The sequence below is a fragment of the Megascapheus bottae genome, chromosome 18 (genome assembly GCF_031878675.1).
Source record: "Megascapheus bottae isolate mThoBot1 chromosome 18, mThoBot2.hap1, whole genome shotgun sequence".
NCBI lineage: Eukaryota > Metazoa > Chordata > Mammalia > Rodentia > Geomyidae > Megascapheus > Megascapheus bottae.
The window spans coordinates 28,424,445-28,444,051 of NC_143526.1; the positions used below are offsets into that span (position 1 = coordinate 28,424,445).

The window sequence follows — 19,607 nt, forward strand, 5'->3', positions numbered from 1 at the left end:
GCGGGTAGGAAGGAAGGAAGGAAAGAAAAGAGAAGAAATGAAACTGGCAAAGCCAAGGATGAGATCTGAGGATCATTGTTAGAAGCCAGGCCAGGCAAAAAGTCTGTGAAAATCTTAACTTCAGTTAACTGCCATAAAGCCAGAAGTGGAGCTGTGACTTAAATGGTAGAGTATTATCCTTGAACACCCAAAAAAGGCATGAAATGGGGGCCGGGAGTTTGGCCTAGTGGTAGAGTGCTTGCCTAGCATGCACGAAGACCCGGGTTTGATTCCTCGGTACTACATACATAGAAAAAAGCTGGAAGTGGTGCTGAGGCTCAAGTGGTAGAGCTCTAGCCTTGAGAAAGACCAAGGACAGAGTTCAGGCCTTGAGCTCAATCCCAGGACTGGCCAAAAAAAAAAAAAAAAAAACATGAAATGAGAATGTCTTTCACAAACTAGATTGTAGATATATGTCAAGCTAAGATATCTGAATTTTGCAGGGGAGGGGAGGAGGAAAGGGAAGCAGTGAAATGAGGCTTGAACTCAGGGTCAGGGCGCTGTCCCTGAGCCTTTTTTTTTTTTAAAAACCAATCCTGTCCTGGGCCTTAAGCACAGGGCCTTGCGCACTGTCCTTGGGCTTTCTCAAGGCTAGAACTCTACCACAGCACCACTTCTGGCTTTTTTCTATGTATGTGGTACCGAGGAACTGACCTGGGTTTAAGTACATGCTGGGCAAGCACTCTACCACTAGGCCAAACTCCTGGCCCTGAGCTTTTTTATCTTTTTTGCTCAAGACTGTCTACCACTTGAGCTACAGTGTCATTTCCAGCTTTTTCTGTTTATGTGGTACTGAGGAATCAAACCTAGTGTTCCATACATGCTAAGCAAGCACTACCACTAAACCACAATCCTGGTCAGAAAAAGTTGCTAGTGGTTTCTCTTATGTGCTCTCTCTTCCTTTCAGCTACGGCTAATAGACTGGGGTTTGGCTGAGTTTTACCATCCTGGCCAAGAATATAATGTCCGAGTTGCTTCTCGGTACTTCAAAGGTCCTGAGCTACTTGTAGACTATCAGGTAAGAAGAGCAAGAGAGATTTCAAGCCTAGCTTTATTTTGTATGTCATCTGCAAAAATCTCACTTTGTTTTTTATTGGGGGGGGTTGCTTTTTTTTGGTAAATATCTGTATCACTAGCTTTTCCTTTTATGCAATATATAGCAGATAAATCACTTCAGTTTACCTACTAAAAGTTATGTTGCCATGCCAATAATATATGACAAATCTGTATTTGATGATTTTAAAGAAAAACCTAATAGGATTTTTTTTGTATTCAGTAACTTCAGAATTGAGAATTGTAACCTTTTACATTACACAACGTTTAAACAAGCTAAGTACCAGTGGCTCACACCAGTGATCCTAGCTACTTAGGAAGCTAAGATCTGGAGATTGGCATCTCAGGCCAGCCAAGACAGAAAGTCCATTCAACTCTATCTTCCATTGACTAGTAAAAATCTGGGCTTCGAGGCATGGTAGAGTGAGCTTGCCCAGTGAGCAAGCAAATGAGAAGAGTACATGAGGACCTGAATTCAAGCTCTGATATTGACACAAACCAAAAAAGATAAACTCGAGCTGGAGATATATCAGAAATTCTGAGTTTCTGGCAAACTGAAAGGCCCATATTCAATCCTTAGTACAGAAAAGAAAAAAGAAATAAATGGTAGTCATATCAGTGTACACCTGTATAATCTTATCACTCAAGTGTGTGGCAGGAAGATCTCAAGTTTGAAGCTAGTCCCGGTTATGCAGTAAGACTGGCTCAAAAAAAAAAGGAAAACAAAATGAATAACTCAAGCATGTTCTCCTAAATACAATTTTTTCTCAAAAAGGAAAAGAAGCCTAATAAAATTTTCCAAGCATTTAAAAATCCTTAAGTATACATTTTACATTCTGTTTTCTTATGTTCTTTTGTCTGATATCTTTTTAAAAAGTTTCAAACTGGGCACCAGTGGCTTATTTATGTAACTCAGGGAGCTAAGATACAAGGATCACAGCTTGGGCAGGAAAGTACATGAGACTCTCACCTGCATACAGCTACTCCCCTACACCCCCCCCCCCCAAAAAAAAAGCCAGAAGTAGAGCTGCTCAGTGATTCGTGCATTAGCCTTAAACAAAAAGAAACTCAGGGACAGCATTTAAGCCCTGAATTGAAGCCCTGGTACCAACAAACACAGTTTCAGCCCTTGACCTAAGAATTCCAGTTCTGGGATCTAAACAATGTGGTCCTGAGTTCATAAAAACTTTATTTGCTGGGCGCAGGTGGCTCATACCTGTAATCCTAGCTACTCAGGAGGCTGAGATCTGAGGATCGCCATTCAAAGCCAACCTGCCCACAGAAATCCTTGATAGTCTTATCTCCAGTTAACCACCAGAAAACTGAAAATGGTGCTATGGCTCAAAGAGATAGAGTGCTAGCTTTGAGCTGAAGAGCTCAGGGACAGTTCCCAGGCCCAGATTTGAAGTCCCACAACCAAGAACAAAAGAAAAGAAAAAAAATGGAAAATAAATACACAAAAATGTTACTATATTTAGCTTTGATTTAGAGTGATGACTTTTTCATTTAAATAGTAGAAACCTTTATTTTGAAGTGGGAAGCCTATAGATTCATGTATGATAACATTCTCCCTTATTTTAATGCAGATGTATGATTATAGTTTGGATATGTGGAGCTTGGGTTGTATGCTGGCAAGTATGATCTTCCGGAAGGAGCCATTTTTCCATGGACATGACAATTATGACCAGGTGATACTGTTCTTCCCATTAAGGAACTTACTGATCTAACATAACAATGGCCAGAGGTAACCCATACATTCAAAACCACAGTGGGTCTTACTAAAAGCAGGTGTGTTGGCACATTCCAAACTCCTAGCAGATATGGGATCGCAAGTTCAGTCAACCTAGGTTTCATATAGAGACCCTATCTCAAAAAGATAAAGTGACTGGGGTGGCTCATCCCTATAATCCTAACTATTCAGGAGGCTCCAGTTGACCATTAGAAAACTGGAAGTGCCACTATGGCTCCAGGGGTAGGGTGGTAGCCCTGAACTGAAGAGCTCAGGGACCACACCCAGGCTCAGAGTTCAAGCCCCACAACTGACAAAATAAAAATTCAGGTATTTGCTCCCTTTCCTGAAACCTTTTCAGAATCTCTGATAGTAGCAGATAATTCTCAAAAATTCACTATTTGTTCATTCAGCTTGACATTGATCCTCAGATGGGTATTTCCTGAATTACCTAGTTTAGTGTTGGAAAATTATTTTGATTGCTTGTTTTATTGTAGAACATAAAATACTTTATAAAATATTTTGAACAAACATATCTGTCTTCCAGATTAAAAATTGGGCCAAGTATTGGTGGTTCATGCCTATAATTCTAGCTGCTCAGAGTGTTGTGATCTAGCCTGCTTGCTAGGCTGATGCTATACTGCTAGAGCCACACCTCTAACTCAGATGGAATCTCATACTTTTCTGCTTAAGTTGGCTTTGAACTTGGGTCCTCTAGATCTCAACCTCTTGAATAATTAGGATTACAAGTGTTTACCACCAGTACCTGGCTGCAGTGACCATTTTTGGAGAGTCCAGGAGTACCACTTGAAATTAGTACACTAGACTGAGAGATATAGAAAAATAGTTTATAGATTATTTGTAAGGGGATCAAACATAAGGCAATAAATTATAGTCATTAAATGTAGACATAACAAGCTTTCAAAGGTGTTGACGAGATTCTAACTTCTTTGAGACTGTTAGAGGACATATCATGGAAAAAGAAGTAGGTTACAAAGCTGCTTATTTTTCTAACATTTTAACATTGAATTGGTTTAGGGAATTTTATGTGAAAATGAACCATTCCCACATGCTGAAATTTGAAGTTTTAAACCATTAGGTGTTACAGCAGGCATTGGTAACTCACTTCTGTAATCCTCACTACATAGGAGGCTAAGATCTAAGGATGGCAGTTCAAAGCAGCCTATGCAGAAATGTCTGTTCTTTCTTCTCTTCAATTAATAACCAAAAAGCTGGAAGTGGAGCTGTTGCTGAAGTGTTAGAACCACAAAAATCTCATGATCAATGCCCAGGCCCTGAGTTCAAACCCCAGGACCTGTGGCAAAAAGAAAGAATAACATTCAAATCAGTAGGCATGCTGATAATTTCTTTGTTCAGCTATGATTGTTGATTTGATCTTATAATTATGCTTGTACCATCTTTCTTCAATACTAGTTGGTGAGGATAGCCAAGGTTCTGGGGACAGAAGATTTATATGACTATATTGACAAGTACAACATTGAATTAGATCCACGTTTCAATGATATCTTGGGCAGGTAAGCTATAAAACAAAAACTTGTGCATTTATATCTTTAGCACTTTAGGTTTGAACTGTCACTTTAGATTGTCAACTCAGATTGATGGCCTGGTTCATGTGGCAAGACCTGAATTGAAACCCAATACCACCAGAAGGTTGGAGGGAAGGATTGAAGTCAAGTTCTCTTTGCTAGTAATGCTAAGATGTCTGGTCTGGTACTTCAAGACACTTTACTGAGATCTGTGATGAAAGAAATGGATTGGTCTGGGAATAGTGGCTCATCCCACTGACTTAGGAGGCAAGAGATAAGACTGCCATATAAGACAAGTTGTGTGTTGGGGGAAATTGGAGGTATTGCTTAAGTTCTTGAGTTCAAACCCCAATCTTCCCCTGCCAAATAAATATGATTGAATAAATAAATATGAATTCACTTAGAGGAGACCAAGTGTGAAACCAATAATAGAATTTATAATGAGTTAGGGTCAGCCAGTTTCTTCAGCTCTACTTAGAAGGGTTACAGTTGTGTCAAAATAAAAATTTATCTTGAAAAAAAAATTTACCTTGATTTATCTTGATTTCTTAAAAGGCAGAACCCTGTCCAAAAGAAAGGAATGGACTGATGTTCTAACTCTAATGATAGTGACTGGAAATTACTAAATATTCTAACTACCTAGCAGGAATTGACAGAATTAAATTATTTTGGTTGGCTTTTAACAATCAAGTACTTAGGGAGAGTAGAAATGTTGTGGTGGCTGGCATAGGCCTGCTTGGCTTAGATACTGGGTCCTCCTATCTGCACCGAAGAGTAACCTGTATACAGTACAGTTCTCAAAAGAGAAGACCTAGGATTCCCTTTTCTACAATACTGCAGTTTAGTGGCCAGTTCAAAACTTGTATATGTGTGTGCCTTTGTGCCTACTTCCTCCATATAACCTAGAATGATACAAGATTGCTCTTCATTTTTACCCCTTGGTTATTGGCTAAGCTACCACTGAAGAAGATAAAGGAATGAGCTATGGAGCTTCCTTGCCAATGTGATCCATTTCATTTTCCCTTTTCACCTTGCAGGCACTCTCGTAAGCGATGGGAACGCTTTGTCCACAGTGAAAACCAGCACCTTGTCAGCCCTGAAGCCTTGGATTTTCTAGACAAGTTGCTGCGATATGACCACCAATCACGGCTCACTGCAAGAGAAGCCATGGAACATCCCTATTTCTGTGAGTCCACTTGTATAGGCTCCTATCATTGCTCTGAAGACTGACTATATGACTAGGAGGAAGATATGTGGGGGAATGGGTTCTGGGCCTGAAGTAGTATGCATCCAGCTCTTGTTAGCTCACCTCAGTGTTACTCATCCACTCAAGCCTGGTTTTGGGTTTTTTGTTTCAAGGGGAATGGCAGAATGGTTTTAGAGCAAATACTATTTCTTGCCTGGTCTTCAGTTCTTAAAGCAGACAGGCTGATTGAGATGGAGAGTAATGTCTGTGGTCATAATGGTAGTCCTATCAAATCTGTAGCTTTGGCCTGTTGGGCAATGTCAGATGAGCTGAGAGCCACTAAAACTAGTACATTCTGACACTAAATTATTATTTTCCATTAAACCCTAACCTTACCAGCCTTGTTTTTAACTTCATCTTCCTACCACTTGATCTCACAGTCTACCTCAATTAGATAGGAAAGGTATATGTATTTTAAGCTACTGTATAATTCAAGGTGAAGGCAATTGCTACCCTAGGGCCCAGGAGTATGGAGTGTAAGCCAAATAAAAAAGATTCAGAGTAGCTACTCTAAAGGAACTTCCCCCTTTGTCCTTCACCCCAACAAATTTGTCTCTTTTGTTTCTTGTAGACACTGTTGTAAAGGATCAGGCTCGAATGGGTTCATCTAACATGCCGGGCGGCAGCACACCTGTCAGCAGCGCCAATATGATGTCAGGTCAGTAGACTGGTAGACTACTTTTAGGCCATGTGGATATCAGTTGCTCTTCCTAGTTTTATACCCACATTATGGGTACCCTCTTCTTGCTTGGAGACCAGGCAAGAAATAGGATGTTCCTTAGTGACATAGTGACCTGTATGGATGTTCTATATTTCACAGTGCTTTTAACACCTGGGATACTTTAGTGATACTATGTTGAGTAAAATATTAACCATCTCTTAAGAAACTTAAAAGTTCCCTCCAAAGAAACTTGAAGTTCCAGTAAGCCATGAATAATAAAGAGGTCCTTTCCTCAGTTTAGGGAAACAAGTTACGTGGACCTCAGAAACATGATTACGGGCCAGGAGCATGGCTTAGTGATAGTGTTTGCCTAGCATGCACAAAGCTTTGGGTTGAATTCCTCGTTACCACGCACAGAAAAAGCCAAAGTGGTGATATGGCTCAAGTGGCAGAGCTCTAGTTTTGAGAAAGCCCAAGGATGGTGGCCAGGCTCTGAGTTCAAGCCCCAGGACTAACAAACAAACAAAAAAAAAGATACAAGATTACAAAACTGAAGTGTGGAAGAATGGACACATGTGTAAGCAAAAAAGAAGTCCCCAAGAGCTTGTCACTGGTGGCTTATGCCTGTAATCCTAGCTACTCAGGAGGCTGAGATCTGTGCTTGCCTAGCTTGCAGAAAGCCCTGGGTTTGTTTCGTTGGTAACACATACATAGAAAAGACCAGAAGTACTACTGTGGCTTAAAGTGGTATAGAACATTAGCCTTGAGCAAAAGAACTCAGGAACAGTGCCTAGGTCCTTGAGTTCAAGCCTCACAACCAATAACAAAAAAGTCCCTGAGATTGTATCAAGATTTTCTCAGTGGCTGTATGCAGTGGCACAGGCCTGTCATCTGTAGAGACACAGGGAGCCACAGTAGCAAGATTGTATCCCAAACATGAAATGAGACCCTCACCTTGAAAATAACTGAAGCAGACCAGGCACCATCGATTCATGCTACCATAACTCAGGCCTGTGAGCCTCCAATTAACTATCAGAAAGTCAGAAGTGACAACAACAACAACAAAAAACACCTCAGGAACAGTGTCCAGGCCCTGAGTTTAAGCCCTGAGTTTAAGACTGTCAACAAAAAAAATAAGAACAAATAAGTTTAAAAAGCACTTCAAAAATGGGCTGAAGGTACCAGCCTAGAAAGCTCAATCTCTAGTGTCCCCCCACCCCCCAACAAAAAAAGGAAGGACTATTAAATGACCCGTTTATGTGTTTTTTTAGGTATGTATATATGTATGTATGTATATGTATACACATAAATGAAATTAACCTAACAGGGTAGTTGTGATAGAGAGGTGGAAGAAACCAAATGGAAGTAAATTTCAAAATACAATTTTAGCCTGATGCTAACGGTTCAAGAGGCCGGCATCTGGAGGATAATGGTTTAAAACCAGCCAGGGGCAAAAAATCCATGAAACATCATCTCAAAAAATAGCCAACTCCTCTTCCTGAAAGGGGCCTGAGGTGACCTGTTAAAATTGTTCGCTACTCTCTAGACCCAGAAAACCCCACAAAATCATGCAAGTCAGGAGGCTCAAATCTTCGTATTCACTTTAAGAACACCAGAGAAACTGCCTAGGCTATCAAGGGCATGCATATCCGGAAAGCTACAAAGTATTTGAAAGACGTAACATTAAAGAAGCAATGTGTGCCATTTCGACGTTACAATGGTGGAGTTGGCAGGTGTGCCCAGGCCAAACAGTGGGGTTGGACACAGGGTCGGGGGCCCAAAAAGAGTGCTGAGTTTCTGCTGCACATGCTTAAGGATGCAGAGAGCAGTGCTGAACTGAAGGGTTTAGATGTAGACTCCCTGGTCATTGAACACATCCAGGTGAACAAAGCACCCAAGATACACCGCCGAACTTACAGAGGCCATGGTAGAGCTCCCCGTGCCACATTGAGATGATCCTTACTGAGAAGGAGCAAATTGTTCCTAAACCAGAAGAGGAAGTTGCACAGAAGAAAAAGGTATCCCAAAAGAAACTGAAGAAACAAAATCTTATGGCACGAGAATAAATTTAGCATAAAATAAATGCAAATAAATGAATGTTGGTTTCATTATTTAAAAAAAAAATAGCCAACTGAAGCCGGGAGCAGTGGCTCACGCTTATAAGCCTAGCTACTCAGGAGGCTGAGATCTGAGAATCAAGGTTCAAAGCCAGCTCATGCACTAAAGTACAAGAGACGCTTATCTCCAATTAATCACTAGAAAAGGGTAAGTGGGGCTATGGATCAAGGGGTAGGGCCGTAGCCTTGAGCTGAAGAGCTCAGGGACAGAGTCTAAGCACATGACCTACCAAAAAAAAAAAAAAAAAAACAAAACAACAACTGAGCCAGGTGCCACTGTTTTTCACCTGTGATCCTTGGTACTCAGGAGGCTGAGGTCTGAAGACCATGGGTCAAAGCTAGTCCTGGCAGGAAAGTCTGTGCGACTCTTACCTCCAATTAATCTAATAGCTGGAAGTGGTGGTGTGACTCAAATGGTGCAAAAATGAGATCAGAAACAGCATCCAGAGTTCAGGCCACAGGACTGGCAAAAAACAATAATAATCAACAAAAAGTGGGGCTAGAAATGTGGCTAATGTGGTAAGAGTACCAGCCTAGTAAATACAAGGCTCTGAATTCAAATGTCAGTACCACTGAAAAAAGAGAAAAGCCGAAGCAGTTCTAGCATAGAGATGAGGAAAGGTCCTTTTCTTGCTCACAAAACTTAGTAGTTTTCACTGATACTGGCTATCAAAACAAAATGACATGTGAGCACTTATACTATCTAAAGTTCTGTGTGGTAGTGACTAGCTACATGTGTCTCTTTAATTTAAAAAAAAGAAAAAGAAAAGATTAAACCTTCTGGCTTCAACCTGAAATCCCAAGCTGTTGCATTTAGCTGGCTTGCCACCTTTTTTCTCTTTGCTTGGATTCAGAGCAGTGTATTGGTTTCATTGTATTATATGGTTTGTTTTTTGCTGCTGTTGTTTTTCAGCTTGTTTCACAGACTGCTTTCTTTTTTGTTTGGTTGGTCATGGGGCTTATACTCTGGGCCTGGGTACTGTCCCTGAGCTCTTCAGTGCAAGGCTAGCATTCTACCACTTGAGCCACAACGCTACTTCCTACAGTATGGTTTCGTGATAATGGGTTTTCTACAGAAAAAAAAAAAAGATTAAGTACCTCACTTGCTACACCAACATTTCAAGTGTTCTCTAGCCTCTTGTGACTGCCATTGGGGCACCATAGCAAAGCTCAGGGTGCTAGCTAAAGCTTCGATAGCACTGTACTTCCTTTGACAGGCTTACTATGGAATACAAGCATAGTTGCCAGTTATAGGCTCTGTCCTAGACAAACTGCCAAACTCACCAAGTTTAGATTTCTCTGCCTATCTGTGAAATTCATTAGACTTGCCATTTAAACTTGATTTGGGGAGAATTATACTTGAATTATGTTTACGAATATTGCTGGGCTGGGAGCGTAGCCTTGTGGCAGAGTGCTCACCTAGCATACACAAAGCCCTGGGTTCGATGCCCAGGAAACACCATAGACAGGAAAAAGCTGGAGGTGGAGCTGTGGCTCAAGTGGCAGAGCTCTAGCCTTTAGCAAAGAGGTTCAAGGACAGTGGCCAGGCCCTGAGTTCAAGCCCATGACTGGCAAAAAAAAAAAAAAAAGAATCTTGCCAAGAGGAAGCCTTTAATAAAGCATTTTCATAATGTTACTTTGAGATATGTCTAAGGTTTCCATTGTGGTGTCTCTGGCTCACCATCAGCTGTTCTGTTTTCTTTCAGGGATTTCTTCAGTGCCAACCCCTTCACCTCTTGGACCTCTGGCAGGCTCACCAGTGATTGCTGGTGCCAACCCCCTTGGGATGCCCGTTCCAGCTGCTGCGGGCGCTCAGCAGTAATGGCCCCATCTGTTTCCAGTTGCCTGAGCAGAGGTGGGGAAGTCCACTCTCTCCTTGATGCAGCCTGCGCCTGGCGGGGAGGGGTGAAATACTTCAGAAGCACCGTGTCTGAACCGTTGCTTGTGGATTTATAGTAGTTCAGTCATAAAAAAATATATAATAGGCTGATTTTTCTTTTTCTTTTTCTTTTTTTTTTAACTTGAACTTTTCATAACTCAGGGGATTCCCTGAAAAATTACCTGCAGGTGGAATATTTCACGGACAATTTTTTTTTTTCTCCCCTTCCAAATTCAGTTCTCATCACTAAAGAACAAAGATAAACCAGCCTCAATCCCAGCTGCTGCATTTGGGTGGAAATTTCTTCCCATTCCCACCATTACTCCCCCACCATCCTACGCTTTGGGGGCGTGTATCTTATGCTCTTCCCCAGAGATGATAAAAATGTAGCTTCTCAAGGGAGGTGGGAAGAAGGAGGCAGAGAAGACCCAGTTGATCTGCAAGAGCAATGCACAGCTAGTCTCCTCACTTGACTTCAGGAGTGCTTCAGTGTAATTGGCCTGGTGACTCTAGTAGAATGTCAAGATGTTAAAAATGTACCCAAAGTGCAGACAGATCCTAAAACCTTACATTCAGTATGAATCATGTTTTATTGACCTGATCCTAAATCCGGCTCACAATTCTAGTTAGTTCCGTGTTTTACTACCTTCCCTCCAGGATCCCATTTTGATCTTCCCTGTTCTTCTCCCGTCACCGTATGTTCCATAGCTGGCGGCAGAGGGAAGGGAAAAATCTTTGGACTTGGCCATTTAAAATCAGTTAGTTACTGGACATAACATTGCTTTTACAAAAAGAAACATTGTCTATATAGGTTTCTTGTGACGCTTAAGAGCTGATGGGAGATGTGGCCACACTGGGTTTCATTTTAAGCTCTCTACCTTCTCTTGCTCCTGCCTTCTCCTTCCCTCATGCCATCCAGTGAGCATGCCTGCTCCTTCACCTGGTATATGTATCTGAGAGGCGGGAGCAGAGCCACTGTCTCCAGTGAAATGGAAATGGTAGACCTGTAATTGTGGGAAACTATCAACTCTCTTGTTACAGCCCTGCCACCCCTTGCTGTGTGTATATATATAATACTTTGTCCTTCATATGTGAAAGATCCAGTGTTGGAATTCTTTGGTGTAAATAAACGTTTGGTTTTATTTATCAAGGTTAGATTTAAGTTCCCTGTGTAAAGGTCTTGCTGGGTGGGTGTCTCACATTCAAATCTGAGGGGCCTACAGCCCTGTACCATGGAGGCTTCCCAAAGCCCCAATTTTTATACACCCCTCATTTGACCATGGTACTGGGCAGGGCAGAGAGGCCTTAAAAAAAGTACCACAAGCCAAAGCGTCTCTGGGGATTAAGGATCCTTTGCCATAAACTCATTTTGTGTCTCAGCAGTGCAGGGATTGGGGAATGGAAATAGTCGCCAGTTTTTGTGTTTGTGTGTATGTATAAAGTGGACTTTCCACTGGAATCCAACCACCTAAGTTTATCAGGTGCTTCACTGAGGAAGCCTAGTTTTTTAAGCACAATAGTAAAACCATCAGCTCTGTATTTTCTCCTGTTACTTCATTACAGTAGCTGCTTGTGGGGACTAGGAAAAAATTCTTCCAACATTTTAAGACCTGAATCTTAGTTCCCCATTCTCCTACCTTTATAGATTGACCAGCCTTTCTCACCTGACATACAAGTAAAGGATTGTTTGGAGAGATGAATTGAATGAACCCATTTAACTTTGTAGCTCACCTTGGCTGACGGAATCTAATGGTAGACTCTGGAGGAATCTCCAGTCTCCTTTTATAAGGCTTCTCCCGCACAGGGAGAGCTGACAGGGAAGCATGCTCCAAGTGGCCATTTAACAGTGACTACTAACTGGACTTGGCCCTCGTGTCCTAGAATATTGTGCAGGTTTACTTACCATGTCGGATTTGTGTAGAATCTAAAACCACCAATGTGCCAGCGATATAGTTTGATTGCATTTGCACCAGGGTGTGATTTTTACTGGACTCTTAGGACTGATGAATTATCCCTTTTGAGGTGGAGAGAAAGGTTGTAAATTAAGACTCAGTCTTAACAGCTCAGAAACGTAGGTGTGGAGCAGGGGTGGAAAGCTGCAGATAGCCAGGCCTCCTTGCATCCCTCAGACTTGGCAAGGGCTGAAGGAGAATGCAGAGGACTCTGAAGTGCCACCCAAGAGCCTTTCAAAATGCTACTTAAGGAGTCACACTGCAGGAGGTGGAGACCCATTGGGTGGGGGGAGGGGCAGGGTTTACAGAGTAACAACTTGTGTGTGGTTGTAAATTACCTCATCTGTATACCTTGTATGGGACACTTTCTCAGCACTATCTGTGTCTGCATTGCTTAGATGGCAGGAAATAGATGCTAATGGAAAACAGCAGAATTGGCAGTTACTCTGAAAGGTTTTAAAATATTTTTTAACTTTGTTTGAAGTGCTCCCCTCTTTTTTTTTTCTTTTTTCTTTTTTTTAAGTTTAAACTCAGAAATCCCTCCTTGATTTATTGGTTGTAATTGTATTGTAATTGGTATAACTAAAACATAACTGTGCTGGGAAGAAGTTGTGCCATGAAGGTCTATAATTTTTTTTTAAATAAAAGCATTTAAATAAATGAAATGTCCCTGCAGCCTGAGCAATGATGCTTCTCCAACCGACACCGTGTGTGGTAAATGGCTTCATTTTCATGTGATTCAATACAGGTTTCTGGAGATGTCAGGGGGATGAATTGAGTTCCCCAAGGAGTGCTGTGATCTGGGAATTTTGACATGGAGGCAGGCGCACTATAGCTTCATGAAGATTATCTCAAGCATTAGAACCTTGCCCTTGGCTTTGTAGCTGTGATGTTAACAGCATACAGGCTAGATGGGTTGATAGGGGATTAAACCCATGGTCTTGCACTTGCAAGTGGCACTCTGCCACTTGAGCCATGCCTCCATCCCTTTTGGTTTTCATTTTCAAGTAGGATCTTAATTTTTATTTTTTTAAATCTGGGCTGGCCTTTGGGCCAGGATTCTCTTACACATGCCTCCCAAGAAGCCAGAATTACAATTACACATTTTTGTGCCCAGCAAGAAAAATATTAATGGCATGCCCCTAGTGCAGTTATAGGTGTTAAAGGCTTAGTGATGATTCTGGCCAATTTAGTAAAGTTAAATGCTGAGCTCTGTTTTCTCCCACTTGGGTGTAATAGGACATACATATCTCAGGGCCTGGGCACTGTCCCTGAGCTGCTTTTGCTCAAGGCTGGCACTCTTATCACTTGAACCACAGCTCAGCTCCAGCTTCGGGCTTTTTTGGTAGTTTGGTGAAGATAAGAATCACAGATTTTGCTGCCCCTGCTGACTTCAAACAACATTCCTTGTATCTCAGCCTCCTGATCAGTATTTTAAGTATTTTGTGGCCTTTGGAAACTTTAATGTGGTAGGTTTAACCACTTAAGAGAAACAGCTTAAGGAACTGTGAATTTTGTGCTTCTAATCAGAGTGCTTTGAATAACTTTTGGATGAGTTACTAAGTTTTTGTGAAACTTCACAGATAATTTAACTTCACAAGTGGCCCATGCCTGTAATCCTGACTAGTCAGGAGGCTGAGACTGAGGATAAGTTTAGAGCCAGCCTGCTCAGAAAAGTCTGAAAGTATTTCCAATCCAAGAGCCTAAGTGGAGGTGTAGTCAGGTGGTAGAGTGCTGGCCTAAGAATACAAATGGAGCCCTCAGTTTCCCCTTTCTTCCATACATATATCCTCTTCCTAACCACCCAAGAGCACCTAGGGCTTTCTTCATGTGAAACAGGTAAAAAATTGTTTTGTACATTGGTCTTTGAGATTAGATGAGAAATGTATGCAACTATATAAGATGAGAATGTTGGGTCGGTTGTTGTTGAAGAGATGGCACTTCTGTAGGGATTCTGTGGCCTTGGGACTTTGGAAAATTCCTGACAGCTTACTAGGAGATGGTAGTCACAGCCTCACTAGAAGAAAAGTCTGTGTATTAAGCATGACATGACATGTTTTTTACCAGAAAAAAAAATCAAGTTTCTGCATTGCACAAAAGCCAGCATTGTCCTATTTCCATCCTCTCCCATTCATTTCCTATAAGATTACTACCTTCTGGGGGCTTGAACTGTGGGCATGACTGCTGTTTATGTGGAACCCAGAGCCTCATGCATGCTCGGCAAGAACTCTACCACTTAAGCCACATTCCCAGCCCCACTCCTGGCTTCCTGGCTATTTGTGGTTAATTTGTGGTTAATTGGAAATAAGTGTCACAGAGACTTTCCTTCCTGGACTGGCTTTGAACCATGATCCTCAGAGCTCAGCCTCCTGAGGACCTAGGATTACAGACATGTGCTAACAATACCTAGCTTGAGATGCTACCTTAGTTCTCTGAATTCTTAGTTTCTCTACTCAGAGTCAAATGTTTTTACTGTAGCAAATTACAAACTGAATTTGTCTAGCTAAAGCCACTTGGAATCCTTGTGGACCACAGTAGAAGAGTCCCTCCTCCCCAGGTACCTCCAGAGGGGAACTTAAGAGGACAGCAGTCTCTTACGCCACCTGCTTTGAAAGAGTTGTCCTGCTTCTCTAATGAGGGGAGGGAAAAAGCAACAGCTAATGGTGAGTAGTTTAGGCATCCCACACTACAAGTCAAGAGAGTGGCCGACCTTCTGTGTTGTGAACTTAGGAAGAGGCCCAAGGCTCCTCAGCCCATGTGTTCCCTTCTCTGTGGGGTTTGTCCACCCTCTCAGTTGATCTTTAAGGGTGAGGTGAAGCTCCTTACCCTTGCTTAATGTGTACAAGCCTCTTAAGTTCAGCAACATCATTGTAAAAATAAGTTAGGAAAGTTGCACGTTTCTACCTAATATAATAGACTAATTCGTGTACCTGCTCCTTTCTTGCTCCAAATACATTTGGGTACTGACCGAAAATATAGATTCCTGTGTGCAGGGAATGGGTACCGAACTTTTTGGGGGGGAGGGGAGCAGGGGCTCTCAAGGTTGGCTCACAGCTCCACTTAGGCTTTTTGATATTAAATAAGAAATGAGTCTCAGGCTTTCCACTTGTGTGGGTTTCAAACTGCCATCCTTGACCTCCTATGTAGCTAGTTTACAAGTGTAGATTACCTGGCTCATACGTTATTTTAAGTAGCCTATTTCAAAGAAATAGAAATTCCTAGACAAGCACTTTAGCACTAGGTCAAAACCCCGGCCCTTTTTGTTTGTTTGTTTCCTGATGACTGTATTCTTTACCTCATATACAGTGTATTCATATGCACATCTGAGTGAAGATGGGGGAGGGCACAGAATCAGAGGGAAAGGGGTGAGAAGGTGCAGTAGTAGAGCTCATTGGCCTGCAGTGGACATTAATGAAAATGAACTATGTAGCTCAAGAGAGGGAGGGAATGGGAGAAACAGATAATACTGTGTAAAAGGAAAGAAATGTACTTATTACCTGGCATATGTAGAGGTAACCCTGCTGCATATCACCTATAAAACAACAATAAAATAATTTTAGGTGGCACAAAGAATTCATTCTGAAAGTAAGTGCTGAAGTAATTTATGGATGCCAGGCCTCAACACTGGCCAACCTCAGAAGCTAGGGCCTAGGGTTTCAGTGTCTTCCCTAGGGAGAGGAGAGACAGCTCAGGGCCTTTTGAGGGAAACTGTTCTCTGGTATGGGGCTGCCTTCAGGGAAGCAAAATGAGAACAAACAAAACATTAGGTGTAGTTGCCACTGGGAGACAAGGTAAGAGCAGATGTCACAGAAGAACTCTGAGCCCTTGGAGGAGGAGCTGCCTGCAAGAAGCCACACTCAGGACTCAAGAGCACAACACTGATTCCTTTCTGTTTCAGGAGCTGCATTTACACAGCTGTGCTTTGAGGGCTCTGACCAGCATCCTTGCTAGTCATAATAGATAAGCTCTTTCTCTTGCCTTTGCTCACATTCTACTCTGAGATTTCTAGGTCACTTGTAGTTTAAACTTGTCTAAACTGGTTTAGCCAAACAACTGTGCCTGAGGTCATGGGTCAGCCCAGCTGGCCTGCTCTGCTGTGGATTAGACTCACAGTTGTTTCGTGTGGTTCCTTTTGGGTTACATGGGTGCACAAAGGCCAAGTGAAATACACAAGCACATACCAAATCTGCTTGTCGTTTGCTACACCTCCTTTTGAGCAGAGCTAGTCACGTGGCCAAGCCCCTCCCTAGAATTATGTGACATTATATGACAAAGAATGCATGTACTCCTGTTACAGGGCAAATAAGAATTGAAATCAGTAATACAATCGGCAATGCTGTCTCAGTGCGAATGGAAGTCTGTGTGTGTGAAGATAATTGACCAGCTCATCACCTGCTTGTCAAAGGAGTGGGGATTATGGGTAGTTTCATTCATCTGCATTATTTCGTCCTCTTTTGGTGTCCATGGAGGACTGGCTTCAGGACCTCAAAAACCAAAACCCACAAAATGCTCAAGTGCGGTGTGGCTGTACAGGTCCTTCCACATACCATGAATCATCTGTGGGTTTTTGGGGTGCTGACACCTACAAATGATAGAGAGTGGTTACATTGTGTCATTTGGAAATAGTTACTTTTTTTCCTGCCAGTTCTTTTGGATTTTCCAGTGAATCTATGTTGTGGAACCCATAGTTACAGGTAAATAATTTTATACGTATACTTAATGGAAAAAATTGTTTTCAAGAGCAAAAGAAATCCAATCAGGATTTTAGTGTTGTATTTTATTTTAATTTCTAGTTGGTAACTATTGGTCATGTTACATGTTTTTGTTGGGTATATTAGGACTTCAAGTGTTTTAAAGTTTCTAAAATTAAAGAAAAAGATGAGTTGGGTGCTGGTGACTCATCCTGTAATCCTACCTACTCAGGAAGATGACATCTGAGGATCACAGTTGAAAGCCAGTTGGGACAGGAAAGTCCGTGAAACTCTTATCTCCAATAAACCACCAAAAAACTGGAAGTGGAGCTGTGGCTCAAGGTGGTAGAGTGCTAGCTTAAGCAAAAGCGATCAGGGACAGTGCCTAAGCCCTGAGTTCAAGCCTCATGACTGATCCCTCCACCCCCCAAGAAAGCACAAACTTAATTCACAAATGGTATCTCATCTTGGCCTTTCAGATGAAGATCAAGGTAAAATCAAATAAGGAATTATTAACTCTAAAGGGAGAAGTAAATAAATCACTGACTCAGATGTGAATAGACTTACAGAATTAGGATGGAAACTGAGTGTTGATGTAACAAAAAGTACAATATTATTCTAATGCGATCATAAAGGATGTGTGGGTCAATTAAATAAAAAACTCTGAGCTGAAGAGCTCAGGGACAGTTCCCAGACCCAGAGTTTAAGCCCCATGACTGACAATGATGACAACAAAAGTTGGAACTAATTAGTGACCTAAAATTCCCATTCAACACTACAACCCAAGTTTAACCCTGCTGGCTCCATCTAGTCCAAACCTGAGTATGATTTTACGAGGTCCTGTCTGTGCATGCTTACCTGTCTTCACCTCATGCCAAAGTTCACTTTACTTCCTACTGTGCCACCTTGGTTTCTAGACTTTGTTCTTCCCTGCATCCACTTTCCATCCCCATCCCCTCTAAAATGCTGTTACCCCCAGGAAACTCTCCATCCAGCTTGTATGTGGTTTAAAATTGCCCTCTTTGGCTTTCTGTGACCCTTGGGCTTCCCACCTTCTGTAAAGCTTGCCACTCCCATGCCAGTCTAGGCTATATTGGAAGGCACAGAATAAAGCTCATCCTGCAAGTTCCAGCCTAGGCTGGGTGTAGAGCAACATCATGAATATTGGTTGGGACAAATGAGTTGGGTGATGTCCATGTTTGCACTTCGAGCTCTTCAAGATATTCATGTTTCCGAGTCCTGTAGTATTTATAACAAATTCGTACTGCTCCTTTTCAAGAAGAGATGCATGGAAATTATGAGATAGAATAAGGTATTCGAGCCAGGCATGGTAATCCTAGCAGCTACTCAGGAGGCTGAGATCTGAGGATCAAGGTATAGCATCAGCCTGGGCACAAAAAGACCGGAGACTCTTATCTCCAATTAACCTCAAGAAAAAAGCAGAAGTGGGACTTGGCTCTGGAGTAGAGTGGTATCCTTGAGCTGAAGAGCTCAGGGATAGTACCTAGGCCGAGTTCAAGCCCCATGACCCACAAATAATAATAATAGTAATAAAATAACGTATCTGAGGTCTTGCTGTCATTAGCAGCTCCACAGTGGTGGAGTGCTGTCCAGAAGTTGGTGTGCAAAAAGCAATTTCTGCTCATTCTGCTCATAGAAGCTGTGTGTGTGTGTGTGTGTGTGTGCTGTCCAGAAGGTGGTGTGCAAAAAGCAACTTCTGCTCATTCTGCTCATGGAAGGTGTGTGTGTGTGTGTGTGTGTGTGTGTGTGTGTGTGAAGGGCTTTCCCTGACCATCTCCTAGAACATACATTGTAGCCATCAGCAGTGAATTCTGGAGTACACAGGATGTACCTGAAACCAGGATGGGCCCAGCAGTTGAGTTTCATGGGCTGGAGGTCTCAGAAGATTGTTATGGTAGGGTTAAAGAAGGGGCTGGTAGAGGTGGCTCAGGCCTGTAATCCTACCTTCTCAGGAGACTGAGAGCTGAGGATCCCGGTTCAAAGCCAGCACTAGCACTAAAAACTGTGTGACTCTTATTCCAATTAACCACTAGAAAAGCAGAAGTGGCACAGTGGCTCAAGGGGTAGGATAGTAATCCTGAGCTGAAGAGCTCAGGGACAGCTCCTGGGCCCAGGGTTAGGGCAGTAGTCTTGAGCTGAAGAGCTCAGGGACAGTGTCTAGGCCAAGAGTCCAAGCCCCAGGATGACAAAAATAAAAGTAGGGGTGGGAGGGGAGGCTTGTCGAGCTTCTAAAGCCATGAGAACATCTGCTTGAGCTCTTTCATTGGAGACCTAGGGGTTGAGGCACAAAAATATCTGAGAATTGCTGAGTGAACTGAAAGGAATGTCCCTGGAGATAAGGAGACTTCAGTCCTGATGGACAGATGCTATTTTGGATGAGGGCCTGCTGTGAGCTGTGAATCTCCTGGCAGTGTAAGCTGATGGAGGAAGGCCAAGGTCCTGCAGAATTCTGAAGCAAGTAAGTCTGGCAGGATCTCGAGGGAGGGGTGTGTGTGTGTGAAAGAGAATATAAAATAAATCCTGGGTAAGCAGAAATGAGGGCTCATTTCTGAGTACCGTAGTTGCCACAAGCTCAACAACTCTAAGATCAGCACTTTTACTACGCGACTATTTTACAGGGAGTAAAAGTGAAGCAAAGCAAGACAGGTTGTTTTGAGAAGGGCATGAGGAGA

At 42.3% G+C, this 19,607-nt stretch overlaps 1 protein-coding gene across 1 annotated transcript in view; it reads left to right on the plus strand.

The window, feature by feature from the left end:
• Csnk2a1 (casein kinase 2 alpha 1) overlaps positions 1–11,421 on the plus strand; it is a 46,022-nt gene extending 34,601 nt beyond the window's left edge. The window contains exons 8-13 of the mRNA XM_090352115.1: positions 947–1,057; positions 2,679–2,780; positions 4,256–4,356; positions 5,406–5,554; positions 6,186–6,272; positions 10,099–11,421. Coding sequence (XP_090208241.1) covers positions 947–1,057; positions 2,679–2,780; positions 4,256–4,356; positions 5,406–5,554; positions 6,186–6,272; positions 10,099–10,214 — 666 coding nt within the window. The 3' untranslated portion in view covers positions 10,215–11,421. The remainder of the gene's footprint in view (positions 1–946; positions 1,058–2,678; positions 2,781–4,255; positions 4,357–5,405; positions 5,555–6,185; positions 6,273–10,098) is intronic.
• The last annotated feature ends 8,186 nt before the right edge of the window (positions 11,422–19,607 follow it).